Genomic DNA, 14,820 nt, shown 5'->3' on the forward strand with positions numbered 1-14,820 from the left:
ATATTTTTATTTATTTAGAAGCTACGGGTTAGTTTCAGAGGACGGGTACATTGTTGGAAAAGCCATCCTCGGGGACGGGTAAAATTTCTGACTTTCTTCGAGCCCTGGTTAGAAACTATTACACTTGGAAAATAAGTTTAAAAATTCAAGAAATCGAAAAAATGATAATTTTTTTCTTCAAAGACACAATATCCCCCCCCCACCGAAAACAATCATTTTTATTTGCTACAGCAGTTATTTTTCAGAAAGTTTTACCTCTCTAGCCCCTCATAAGAAATTTTACTCAGAAAATAATCCTCCCCCCCTACAACTCAAATTCATAGCTATAAAATTATCTAAAAAAGTGATGAACATAATGGGTTTTTTTCTCTCCATGAAACTATGAAAGATGAGAGAAAACGGGTTTCATTTTATTACATAATCAACAGAAATCAGGGGGGGGGGGACTATTTTCATGCAATTTGAAGTAAATTTCATTATTTCCTCTTGATAATTTTACGATTTGAATAAACTTTTCAAACAATATAGACCTCAAACCTTTCAATCAAAAATAAACTCCAAATCTTATGTTACTTTAAAAAAAGGTAATTATAAAAATATTGTTTAAAATTTAAAAAAAGTTCTTTTAAAAATTTATAATGTTTCGATAACTTTTTGGCTTTAAATAAAAGTTAAATAAAAACTTTTAAAAAAATTAAATAATTATTTTATTAGCCCAATTTAATTAAAAGAGATACAATAATGCAAATTTCTGATACAGTGGCTACTAAACAAAATTTGCATTTGACCAATTAAATCAAATCAGATAGGTATTTTTTTTTTTTGAGACTGAAGCATCTCTTGCATGATAGAAATGAGGTTAATAAATGTTCTCTACTTAATTTAAATGTTCAGGTTAATTTCTTTCCAGTATAATTTTAAAGTGAAGGAAACTATCATTTCAACAAAATATGTAACATAAATAAAGTTTTATAATAAGTTTATTGAATCGCCTAACACAAAAACGTGAACCGTGCTATAAACTATTAAAACAAATTATTGATTAATGGCTTATAAATTACAGCTGTAAATGGACTAATATGGATTTTAAAGTTTGGTCAACAGTTTTAACAAATTGAAAAATAACTTATAAAAATCATTAATAAAATCAAGAATAATTAGAACTCCTTCAGGTAATAAAAATGCATAAGTAATGAAAATGTAATGATTAATGAAATCAATGATAAATGAAATTAAGGATTAATGAAATGTTATGATTAATGTAATGATGATGAATTATAATTAATGCAATGTCAAGCATAACACAACGAAGAAACGGAAGAAGTTTCACAATTTATTTAAGATGTAAATATTGCATAAAAAATAAATTAAAATAAATATAATGTGAAGCATAATACAAAAAAAAACATAATTTGTTTTATAATTTATACAATAATTAAATATCGTATAAAAATAAATATTCAGTTTTATGCTATTTTATGCCATTTAATTTACTTTGAATATAACTTTTTTTCACATTTATATTGTATATTTTATGACTTTCCTGCTTTCAAGAGTAATAAAACAAGAATGATAAATCGTAATAGATGATTATATTAGACGACTACCTCAGTGAGTTCAGCACTGATTAAATTGAATCTGCTTGAATGTAAAATTATTTAGAACAAGTACGCAATGCATCTAAATGTATGTATAAGTAAATATTGCTTAAAATTAACATACAACACTTGAAAAGCATTTGAGATAAAACTGAAAACTGAATTGAGACGAAATTTGAAAACTTAACGATGACATCAAATTTCATTTACAGCTAATATTTTCAGTTTCATTTCAATAGAATTACATTAACATAATTATTTGTTTACTTTATTTTAATGATAACCAAAAAGTAAACAACGAGCAAAATCTCAATGAACAGTTGCTGTATTTTGTTGAACGAAAAAAAGAAATATAATTTAAACAAATACTGCTATCTTTCTTTTATAGCACCGAAACAAAGAAATATTCGATACAATTGATTTTATAAGAAATATGTTAAAAGTAGCGCAACTTACGAACCATATGAGTGAAATATTTTATTTCCGAACTATTCCTGGAAAATTATAACATTAAAAAGTCAGAATATGAGACATGGAGCCGCGAAGCGGTGAGTGTCAGCACGACATTAAACGGCTTCCATTTTGTCATGAACTTTTTAAATAAATCGATTGTATGCGATTAATCGAGGGGGAGCCGCTAAACGGCAAGTTGGAGAAAGAGACTCTGCTGCCTGAAGCAGCAGGGTGAAAAGTTTTGGGAGGGGTATGTTTGAGGGCCGAAAATTGGTAGTAAAGAACTACAATATCAATGCTCAACATTTAATTCAAACATATTTTCATGAAAGTGCGGAAAAATCTTTCACAACTTTAAAAAATACATTCTATAACAACTGACTTCATCATAATTTCAACTTGATTACAGTTCAATAATTGAACAACTTAATTGCAATTAAATAACTTAATTACAGTTAAGTAATTCAACGTATTAGCTAATCTATAAGTAATATATAAGTAAATATTTTAGCAAACAAGTTTATCACCTTAATTAAGATAATTTAATTGCATTAATTTTCAGCGTATACACACCAACTGATATCATTATACTAACGTCAATAAAATTTTCCGAAAAACGTTTAAAAAAAAATGTAGCAGGAAAAACTTCATGAAAAGAAAACTTATTAAGCAATACACGTTTTAATATTTACACGTTAAGTGACATTTAAGTGAGGGTGGCAATTTAAACAAACACTTAATTGAAACATTAACTTCTAACAGCATGTTAAATCGAGTTTAACAAACAAAAAAAAGTTTTGTTGCACGTTTCTTGGCGATTATGGCGGTAACTTAAGCAGCCAAAAAAAGAAGGAAATAAAATTACAATTTCATTTTATAATCAAAAAAATATCTGCAACGAGTCCAAAGAAAGAGAGGAAAAGCGCGTGAGATGATTCTAAATATAAAATATAATCATGAACAAGGCCGCGAGACCCTCTCACTTACGCGGAATATATACCAGACTGCGGAAGTTGACAGTTTTGTGTCATGTCATTTCTTGGATGAATAGTTTGTTTACACTTCATCCGCGCTTTTATTCAAACAAACACTTCCTCTTAAATTAAAGAGAAAAACCTTTCTAATAATTGATTCTTTGGATTGAATTCAATCTTTCTAGCAATTCCATGACTTAAATAAAAGAGAAAAACCTTTTTCATAATTGATTCTTTGGATTGAATTCAATCTTTCTAGCAATTCCATGACTTAAATTAAAGAGAAAAACCTTTCTCATAATTGATTCTTTGGATTGAATTCAATCTTTCTAGTAATTCCATGACTTAAATAAAAGAGAAAAACCTTTCTAATAATTGATTCTTTGGATTGAATTCAATCTTTCTAGCAATTCCATGACTTAAACGAAAGAGAAAAACCTTTCTAATAATTGATTCTTTGGATTGAATTCAATCTTTCTAGCAATTCCATGACTTCGTAATGGACATTAGCAAATCTAAATTTTCAATTGAAAATAGGGAAATGGTTGGATTTGAGTCAACTGATTGAATTTTAGTGGTTCACTGATAGGAATCAACTTATTCAAAGGAGACACTAATTTGAATCAACTAATATTAAGCGCTATGTTTCACTAATTCGAATCATTCGATTAAATCCGATTGATTCATTGGCTCTGTATAACTTAGCAATAACGACTTCAGAATCAACTAGAGAAAGTCCAAGTTTACAATTAAAAAAAAAAAAAAAAGGCGGACATGATCAGATTTGAAAAAAACTGATTGAATTCCAATGGTTCACTGATACGAATCAACTCATTCAATTCAAAGAGTCACTGATTTGAATCAACTAATACAAGTTTGAAGTTTCTCTGCTTCGAATTTAATTAAATTCGAATTTCACTTTTGATTCACTTTCGAGTTTGATTGTAATCGAATGATTCCTTGATTCTGTATAACTTAGCAATTACGAGTTCAGAATCAACTAGAGAAAGTCCAAGTTTACAATTAAAAAAAAAAGACGGACATGGTCAGATTTGAATAAAACTGATTGAATTCCAATGGTTCACTGATACGAATCAATTCATTCAATTCAAAGAGTCACTGATTTGAATCAACTAATACAAGCTTGAAGTTTCACTGCTTCGAATTCAATTAAAATCGAATTTCACTTTTGATTTACTTTCGAGTTTAATTAAAATCGAATGATTCCTTGATTCTGATCAAATAAATTAATTTGAATGATTAACTGATACGAATTAACTTATTCAATTTAAAGAGTCAGTGATTTGAATCAATTAATACAAGCCTGAAATTTCACTGATTCGAATTATTTGATAAAATTCGAATGATTCATTGATTCTGATCAATTAAACAAATTTGAATGATTAACTGATTCGAATCAATTTATTAAATTTAAGTCATTCACAAATTCAATTATTTTAGTGATTGATTCGCATTATCAATTTAATATCTATATTCGGAATCGATCAATGATCACTATCATCTACGTGATTTTTTCTAGCAAAAGAAAAATTGTAAATAATAAATTTTAAAATAGCTTGAAAGTATTTACATTTGCAAATCAGAATCCAAAATTTCCTAATAAAATAATAAAATAAATAAGTTTAACGGCATTTTTTAAAGTGAATCCCACGCGAACTTTCAATTTAAATATAAAAATTTCAAAATTTACAAGTTCTGAAATGTGATTGCTATTTTAAAAAGGTGAATTGATCTTCATTCCTAAGACAATAAATAAATGAATAATATGCATCATCCAGCAATTATATTTTATTTTATAACCGTCGTTGAACAGTCAATTCAATTTTTTTGGGTAAACGACTAATTATGTTCAGCTGCATAGCCTTGTAATTTTGAACCCAATCCAGAAGATAAGAGAACTCCTGGATCAACTATTGGGAGAAATGTGTCTACGTGGCGGACTTTTTGATGGAACTAATCCGCACTTGCGTTACATGGAGAGGAAAACCACGAAAACTTCTTACTATATAGTAATGACATTTTTGGTTGTAAAAAAAACTATAATTCTGGTTTATAAAACCAAAATATACAGTATTTAAACCATTCATTTAGAAATTTTTCCGTTCATATGGCAACGGTTAACCGAAAATTCATTTTCTCAAGACTGAAGTCTTTATTATCATATACTTAGTAAGAAAATACAAAATTAAAAAGTAAATTTAACTGAACAGAATAAATGGTTTTTATGTCATGCTCTTAGATATCATGTAAAATTACGAATTTTTACCAAATTTAATTAAATTACCAAATATTAAATAAATAACCAAAAATTAACCAAATTTTACCACATTTTCCAAATTTTATCACACATTACAAAACCATAGTTTATTGCTAATTTTACTAAAATCATTAGCAAAGAACTTCGGTAAAAATTATCGAGCTTTTAGGTGTTCCCATAGAGCCAGAAACATGGTCAATTTTACCATATTCTGGTAGTTAGGTAAATACTTTTTTTCTCAGTGCTTACTTATTTAATTGTAAAACGTCTCATAAAAGTACAAGCAGTTAGTAGTTAAAAGAAAAATGTCTTAATAAGTACTATTCTATACTTATACTTATGAAAGATTTTTTCAATAAAAGGATTTTCAAAGCTTTTTTGAAAATACAAACGTTTCAAAAGGAGTATTGTAGAGAACTCAATATCATTCTAAAATATTCCTGCTAAAAGTATTTTTTAAAATGGAATTTTATCAAAGCTTTATTTTTACTTACATAATTTTGACGTACACAGATCTTTTTCCTAGTACCACAGTATCCATATCACAAATATTTACTTTTATTCCAAAATACCGCACGAAATTTAATATTTTAATAACTATCACGAAAAAAAACAACAGGCGTATTTCGAAATGATTTATAAAGTGATTGCTAGGAGTATTTAAAAGATAAAAATGACATCAAATCATTGGCGATAAGATTTAGTATGAACAAACTTTTGTGTGTAAACAATCCGCATACCTGTACAAGATTTCACTATCACCAGCATTGTATCAGCGATCGCTTGCTGATACAATGCAATGCACTTATCAGTTTTAAAACAACAACAATTCTAAGTCACATTCTTATTTAAAATAAAATTGGCGTCTAGTACGAATTTTTTGTCGCATTTATATATAAATACTTGATCTTACTTAATTAGGGTGTGGGGATTTCAAATAAGTATTGCTCCTAAAGCTACAGATTTCTTAAATGAGATTTCTAGTCTATTTTTTGTTGAAATATATAAATTTTGAAACTATATATATAACAGTGGGTAGCATAAATGTTGCGACAAATTTTTATGAGAGTTAAGGCACATCATCAGAATTAAAATTGCATGGGAACCTATATCGTTGTACGCGGTCAGGGACGTTTCTCCTATTATTATTATAACCTGATAAAAGTGTTCAAAGAAACAGTTCATAAAAGTTCACTCCTAGTGGCGCATGACGACATTTCCAAGCATGAGTTCCTATGCAATTTCAAGAGGACTTTATACTACTGGAGAAACTTTTCGTCGTGAATACTCAATTACTAAATTGCGTAAAGTTATCTTCTCATAGTTTATTTTCATTTGATGTTTCAAAAATTTCTTCTCAGCATTTGAAATTTCATGGCTTCGACTAGGCTCACTTTTTTTATACTTCATATTTTGAACTAGTGATACAGGTGAAAGAGAATTTGTGACGAAAAGTCTCTCCCGTGGTATGGTGTCCCGTTGATCCTGATGATCTAAATTAACTCCCCTAAAAGTTTCTCGCGACATTTATAGTTTGTCTACGGTGAGAACTCCTCCCCCCCCCGCCAGAAGGTCTGACACCGTCTGCTACTGTGGAAATAAGAATAACGCATTTCAGGGAGGGTAGCTTCTCTTCACTCTAGGGTTGGCACAATAGAAGGGAAAAAAGATTACATTTCTCTCGCCAACTCGAGCCAAAACCTGTCCTAAACAGTGACCCCACACCCCTACATAAATAGTTATATCTCGTCACCACAGTCACCGCCACGGGTTCAGAAAAATGGCTAGGGGAGTTCTTACTTTAGACAAACTATACGTGACTTCTTGTTTTACATAACGTTCTTAAACTTGTATATTTCCACCAAAAATATGTTAAAAAATCTCATTTTTTAAAAAAAAACTGTAGCTTGGAGGGAGAAACCGATTGAAGATTTGAATTCAGTGATTCGAAAGTATCTAAAATCTGTTAAAAAATTTCAGGCAACAGAAAATGAAAAAAAAAATTGCTTCCCAGTGCAATTTATATGTTCAATATTACGGATGTGCAAATAAAAAAAAACACGTTTTTTTAATTTACACATGCAGACAAACAGCAGACATTTTAAAGGTTCTAGTTTCATTTGTATTAAAAATTCAGTACAAATTTTTTGTCTCCAAAGGACAGCTTATCATTCATATTGTCAAATCTCACTGTGCAATGTCATGGAACTATATTAAATATTTATCTGTATAAAAAATTAATGGAAAAGAAGTAGACCGCTTAATCGATCGATCCATGTTGATAAACTCCGGTATTTTACAACAGGATATATTATAAAAGTGTCTTCCTCCCAGAAAAGGGTTGAGCTTTGAAAAGCACTCACTTAACACCCAAAAAAATATCAAATGTGTAATATTATGTAATAACTGAATAGATCCTAAGTAATTTTTAAATTGCCCTCTTACCCTAATTTATGAGTGTATTTCAAAAAGTAATACTCACTCATTAACAAAATTAGAGAAATATTTGTAGTTTATAAAAAATAATTGAAGACATCCTAAACAACTGTGCAAAATATTTCAAAACTAAACTAAAAAAAAATGATTGACAACTTGAAAGCTTTTTTTCTATAACTTCAACTGCAATTTATGAGACAATGAACATTTAAAGGTGCATCTTTTTGAAAGAAAAGGTATTTCTATAAATATATAATTTTAAGATTTAAAATCACTAAAATATTAATTAATATCCCCCCCCCCGAAAAAAGAAACTAATTAAAATATAACCAGTTATAACTATTATAACCAATATAATATACAATACTAACAAAATTAATATTTGTCATAGTAATCAGAATTAAACCTATAAACACAGACAACTTTACGAGCGAGTAGTTATTATTTAAACAGGGAATTAATATTTTCTAAATGGAATATGAATAAAAAGGCAGTGTTTTTAAGACATATGAAGCCAAAAATAAAATCAAAGAATTAAGCTTAAACAAAAACATATTTTATTAACACAAAGGATAACTTTAAAGCATGTGTTAATCTAAACTAGGAAAAAAGTTTCATTCCTTTTCTTTTAAATAAAAGATAATTCAATTATCAACTACTTTTGTTTAATTAAAACATTTACAAATGTAGTACTTGGAATTGAAACCAAAATAATTTAATTTTAAAAAGCTAAACAGCTATATTTAATTTGTGAATGCAAGAAAAAAAAATTCATTTGTAGCTTTTGGAGAGAGAGAACGACTTTTAATTGAAAAAAAGAACTAAGTTTATCTAATTTAGAGTGCGAAAAGTGATGCAAGAAATAAAAATAGTTACAAATAGTGTTTATTGACTGACTAGTAAACATTGTAAATAAAAGCTGAGTAAAGCGATGACCTTTAACAAGAAAATATGAATAGAAAATGTAAATAGCCTTTAATACAACATTAAGATACAACTTACAACAGATTTAAAAATAGAAAAACGTGAACGTTTCTAAATATAAAACTTGGATTTAAGGAAAATTCTACACTGTCAGAATTTTCTTTTCTAAATTATTTAAAAATAATTGGTAGCAGTCTGGCTATCCAATTAACCGTAAAGTTAACGATAAATATCATGTGTAACACTTACGGTTTTGAAATTGTTTACAACTAGTATGGTTAAAAAATTAAGAATACAAAACTATACGGTTTATTAACCATTTACAACTAGTATGGTTTCAAAACCGTAAAAATGAAATTTAACTGGATTTTGGAGGTAGGCTTTTCGTTAGGTACTGGACTTTAGATGTAAGTTGTTTTCCCGAGTTAACTCGGGTATCTATATGTTGCGAATATTTACTATCCCGAAAAAACTCGTCCCTCAATCCAAGTTTTGCTGTTGGATTGGGGGAATGCACACGCGTTTTGTGCTATTATGTATACGATGGTTGCTGAATTTACGTAGAAAAAAAAAGAGTAAAATATGACGTATAACTTCACTAGTGTGTGAAAAGTGTCACTTTATGTTGTCCCTTGTTTAAAAAACTATATACAAAGACTAAAATTTAACTTTATTCATTTGCCCGAGATAATGCGGGATAGTAAACTAATGGCAAATTAAATGTTTTTCACACAAAATTCATATTTCAACTTAAAACCTGTGTATAATATGTTTTGTTTTAGTTCCTTGTATTTATTAATCAAATAAAATTTAGAAAAAATATTTAATAATTAATAATAATTAACATTAATTTAGAAATAAGTTTTTGCATTTTATTCAAAAAATTTGGCAAGGAAAGAGGTTAAAAGACAATTTTTTTAAGTAAAATTCCTCAACAATGCCAGTGATTGTTATATATTTTCTCTGGGCCCTTGTCCGAGAGTTCGGGTTCGAACCTCGCCGGCCGAAGACTCCCCGTGTAGTAAAGTGACTGATGCACTTTAAATCTGTCGAGTCGTAAAAGTCCTCCATGTTCCCATAACAAATCAATGCCTCTGGGGGTACTGGATTGGAGATCGATCTTATTCAGGTCAAAATTACGATCTGTGGATGAATGAATGGATGTATGAATGGGTCCGCCCTATAAACGGGTGTGACGTATGGTGTGGCAGAAGTCGAATTCTTGGCCATAGATGGCGCCACTGGAAAACAAGAACAGTTGCACCCCCTCTGCCTAAACAGGCATATGTCAACAACCCACAGTCTCTGAAATTAATATCATAATAATTGAAGTCAAAGGTATTGTAGTAAAATTGCTAAGACATCATGCCCAAAAATAAAAACAAAAATAAATTAATGTAACAGGTTTCCATCATAAACATTGGCTAGAAAATAGGCAACAAATGATGTCCCACTTATCCTCAGTTGACGTTCAGAAACGAATTTTTAATTTCAAAAAAATCTTAGCTGAGATCACTTCAAAAGTAAAGCATTCCCTCAACATCTCTCGATGGGCCAAAGGGCTCCACAATTTCGTGACTATTCATGATGGCAATGTGTATGGTTGCGCACCGGCACCATTACCTCCCGTACAATCTGGTATCAATCAATCTGAAACTGGGTGGCCTTCAAGCCATTTCTATAACTCTTTGAAGAATAGTTCTTAGTTAAAATGTCTTCTCTAACAAGATTTTAATTAAGTTTTGATATTCATAAGCTTTTCCTACAATTTTTGTTATTTAAATTAAGGAGCACACTTAAAAGCAATTTAAGACTAGCTAAATATATAATTATGATTGGAGTTTCGAACTGGGAAACGAGGAAACAGCTTTTAACAATGGCGTACAGAGGAAGAAATGTTGAAAATCACTAACATAAAGATAAATTGATTTATTATACGAGAATGGAGAGAAATTATGTGCCAAAAGCATAAAATTTATCTTTAACTAATGATTTTATGCTCAAAGAAAACTGAAAACAACAAAGAGTTTATCTTCATCACCAAGAGTTTATCTTCATCATCATGGTGCATAGATCGCACAGTACTTTCAAAACTAGCGACATAATGCAACATTTATTATTTTATTTAACTCTTTCATCTTTCGTTTAAGATTAAGTACCTCGGTGCTGGTACATTTATAAAAATCATAAAATCTGAAGAGTGGCGAAAAGCAATTACATGCTGACCCAGAAATTCTTGCTCTCCAAAACATTTCAAGTGAGAGGAAATTTAAAATCACGGAAAACTTAAGTTGTTTAATTTTGCTACAATTATCATGTCAAATAAATTTGTTTAAATCGTTTTATCATTGTAAAAAATTTCGGGATCAAATTCCGGTAAAAAGCAACGGCACTCAGGGTATGGATACTTATTACCGTAGAATCTATTTTGACCGTAACATTTTACGGAACAAAAAATCTGATATACCGTAATTTTCACGGTAATAATTGTCGCAAAAATCACTGAATCGCTCTCATTAAATTAATATTACTGTAATCAGGTATAATATTTTATGGTAATAATAGTTTTTACGCTTAAACGAAGTTTACGGATGATGCGCCCAAAGTGATGGTATTTATTTAACCCTGAATTTTTTTACAGACTATAAACAGTAGAAATGTAATTTATTTCAACAAATAAATAGACAGCGCCATTGCTAATCAAATTTTATGAAATCAAATATAAATTGGTAGGGCAAAAAATTCACCGCCAATTTAAATGTTTTAGATAAATTTCCCAAAAAATTAAGAACATGACATGTGTAAAAACAAAAAATTTAAGAAAAATTATACATTTTGTCAAAAATTTACATAAAATAAATAAACAAAGAGATAATTTTTTAAATCACTCACCTTACACCATACAAAGAAACTGAGAATTTCTTTCCCAAAGTAATACAGAAACATTTTTAAAAAGTGAAAAATTACAAACATAACAACGCCATGTAAGTTAATGTTAAATTTCAAATTATATTCTATTATACTCCTGAATAAATTCACTCTCTTTTTTGTTGAAAAAAAGAGGGACAAATAGAATATGAATAGGAGAGCTAAAAGTAACTCTAAGCCTTCAAAAAATTTTAATGCATTATTTTATTATTTCTTCTATCTGGTTTGAACGAGTACATCTCAAATAATTGAACAGCTGCTTTTTAACTTAGCGTAAATATGAGCTATTACGTGTTACTATTTACGTGTTACTATTTTAAAGGAAACGGGTCAGCTAGATATTTCAGTTTCATATAAAGCAATAACAATAAGCGCTGAAATGTGAAATGTAGTGATGCTTATATATACACACTGTGTATGATCAAAACTACAAGAATATGGTAAAATTTACCGTATTTCTGACTCCATGGGTACAGTGGAAAAACTTTTACCGAAGCGGTAATTTTTACCGAAGGACTACGTTAATGATTTTGGCAAAATTGGCAATAAAATATAGTTTGATAACATGTGATTTATGATACCTTAGAACAGGGCATGAAAACTATTTATTTTTTTTAATTTACTTTTCAGTTTTATATTTTTTACTAAATGTGCGGTAATAAGAAGAACTATTATTTTAAAAACCAGAATTTCCGGTATACCGTTACCATATGAATGAAAAAATTACTCAATAAATGGTTTAAATACAATACATTTTGGTTTTATTAACACACGAAATATGTTGTTTTTTACTAGAGAGGTAACTACCATACAAAACGGTAATTTTACCAGATTTTTTTTCTCAGTATATATATATATATATATATATATATATATATATATATATATATATATATATATATATATATATATATATATATATATATATATATATATATATACGCGGGATAATTGTTTCGTAGTTTTAAAAAGATAATAAAAACCGAAATATTTCTTTACCTGAAAATGAAACAAACGTATAACAACTATTTGCAGTTATTCTGATTTAATTATTTAGGATTTATTTTTAATTTTAATGATTTATACTTATAAAAAAAATTTGATACATTTTAATGCAATTTCAATAGTTTTTTCGGCCAATTCCTTTTGTAAAAATAACTTTACTGCTTTAACCTCGATCAAAAAAACATTTCACATTAGGATTTCTTGGTAAAAAAAAATTTCTTGTATACATAAATAATTAAAAGTTTTACAAAACCACTACAGGATTACTAAACAGTACGATTAGTAGATAATAGATATAGATGGATTGGTTAATTAAAAGTTTTACAAAACCACTGCAGGATTACTAAACAGTGCGATTAGTAATTAATAGATATAGATGGATTGCGTGACTTATTTTTGAATTGCTTCCTAATAGAAAAAATAATTAGTAAGTTCAGAATGCCGTAACACAAGTAAAAAGGTTTTAAAACGTTACATTATCTGTGATATATATATAAATTTTAAGATGAGTTTTAGTTTTTTATTTTTGAATGTAAAACTTCTGAAAGAAAAAAAATAACTTAAAACAAATTTTTACATTATACGAATATTTCAATTCGTTTAACTGCATATATAAAATTTAAAAAAATATTAGGCAAAGTGAAAAAGAAAATGAATTAAAGGAAACTTCAGAGTAAAATAGCTGCTTAATGATAGGGAAGAGTCATCAATTTACAATGAAAGAGTGACGAAGAATTCAATAAAAATGTATAACTACGATGTATACGAAAAATGTATAACAAACTACGATGTATCTCAAGGTATTTTTTAGTCCCAAATACGTTTTTGTTATTATTCACGATCTCAGCAAACCAAATTAAACCTTGAGAAACAAAATATTTTATCTCCGTAACTAATTATTGCTGCAACAAGTCATGTTAAACAACGAGACATAAACAAGCACCATATGAAGAAGGAAAAAAATTTAAAAAAAAGCGTAATTTTAAATAAGTGGTAAAATATTGGTGTTACCTTACAAAACATAGCATAAAAATTTCTGTTTTAACCCTTAACGATCGGTTAATTTTCAAGAAAACGGTCATAAAAGTGCCTATTTTTTAATACACGTATATTATACATGTATTTGATTAGTGCTAACATCTAGTTTAAAATAAACTAACTATCTACAATTACCTAAAAAAATATCCTAGTACTGCTATCTGGTGTGTAAAAAGAGAAATAAAATGTTTTCCGGGAAAAAGAAATGAATTAGTTTTATTCTTATTGGTACGTTACTACTGAACACTCCAGCCCGGGAATATCACGGGAGCGAGAAACAGAGGGCGAAACCTCACCCCGTCATTTTCACGGGTGCGAGAAGGAAGGGGTTAAATGAAAATTTTTCAATTTTTTTTCTTTCAAAATATCCGTTACTTCATACGTCCCTAGCAACAATTTTACATTGGCCCCTGATGAACTCAAAATTATTTCAATATGGTTCCTATCACCGAGGGATCAATATTGGTATGTCAAGAATTTTCAATATGGGTCCTATATAGGTCAAATATCGTTCAATATTCGTTGAAATAATGAATATAAAATATTGGGTGTATCTGATAATTCTCATATAGGGCAGATATTGGTTGTAAAGTGGCTGTAAAATATCGGAGGAATCGAAAAACTCTATATAGGGCAAATATGGGGAAAATAACGGCCTTTTTAACCCTTAATGAGCCAAGATTAGTGAATACTGGTCCGATGAGGGCTCAAGTTATTTTGTTGCTAGGGGTTTGCGCATGAATTTTATACCCTGCCTCAAAGTGAGCTTGAGCCACCATCTTGAATTTACTTATGGGGGGATGGGATTAAAAGGAGGTGAAACCTAAACATCGCATCCTAAAAAAGTGAGATTTTGTTATAAGTCACGTGAGCAGTAAAGCGCTTTAAGCCAGGTGTTATTAACTAGGTGAGCAGTAAGTTTACTCCTCCCCCTTCCCCAGTATTCCTTGTTTCTTTTATAGATTCGATTCAACGTGAGATATACATTTTATTTTTGGTGTATTTTTCAAGCTAAATAGAAAAACCAAATCAATAGGGCAAATAGTTAAGAAGTTAGCAGGGTTTAAATTTTTAAAAAAGTACAAATTCTGACTTATTTATATTTCTGTCATTTCTATCGCCAAGTATGTGAGATATTGTTTATCTAAGTAAGAGTGATATTGTTTTTTTTACATTTTTTAAGGCT

General features: G+C 28.9%; 1 protein-coding gene across 5 annotated transcripts in view; it reads right to left on the reverse strand.

Annotated features, from left to right (window-relative positions):
* The window catches only part of LOC107442082 (5'-AMP-activated protein kinase subunit gamma-1), a 158,223-nt gene that overhangs the window by 71,479 nt on the left and 71,924 nt on the right, over positions 1-14,820 (reverse strand). The window contains exon 1 of one of the 5 annotated variants that reach the window (XM_043041594.3): positions 11,556-11,760. The exons of 3 other annotated variants lie outside the window; for them this stretch is intronic. In XM_043041594.3, the coding sequence (XP_042897528.2) occupies positions 11,556-11,636 (81 nt within the window). In that variant the 5' untranslated portion in view covers positions 11,637-11,760. Of the gene's footprint in view, positions 1-5,797; positions 6,011-11,555; positions 11,761-14,820 lie in introns of those variants that run through there. One more of the 5 variants, XM_043041596.3, reaches the window with a different exon arrangement.

The sequence above is a fragment of the Parasteatoda tepidariorum genome, chromosome 1, assembly GCF_982258835.1.
Source record: "Parasteatoda tepidariorum strain Cologne lab strain chromosome 1, Ptep-v5.0, whole genome shotgun sequence".
NCBI classification, from domain to species: Eukaryota; Metazoa; Arthropoda; class Arachnida; order Araneae; family Theridiidae; genus Parasteatoda; species Parasteatoda tepidariorum.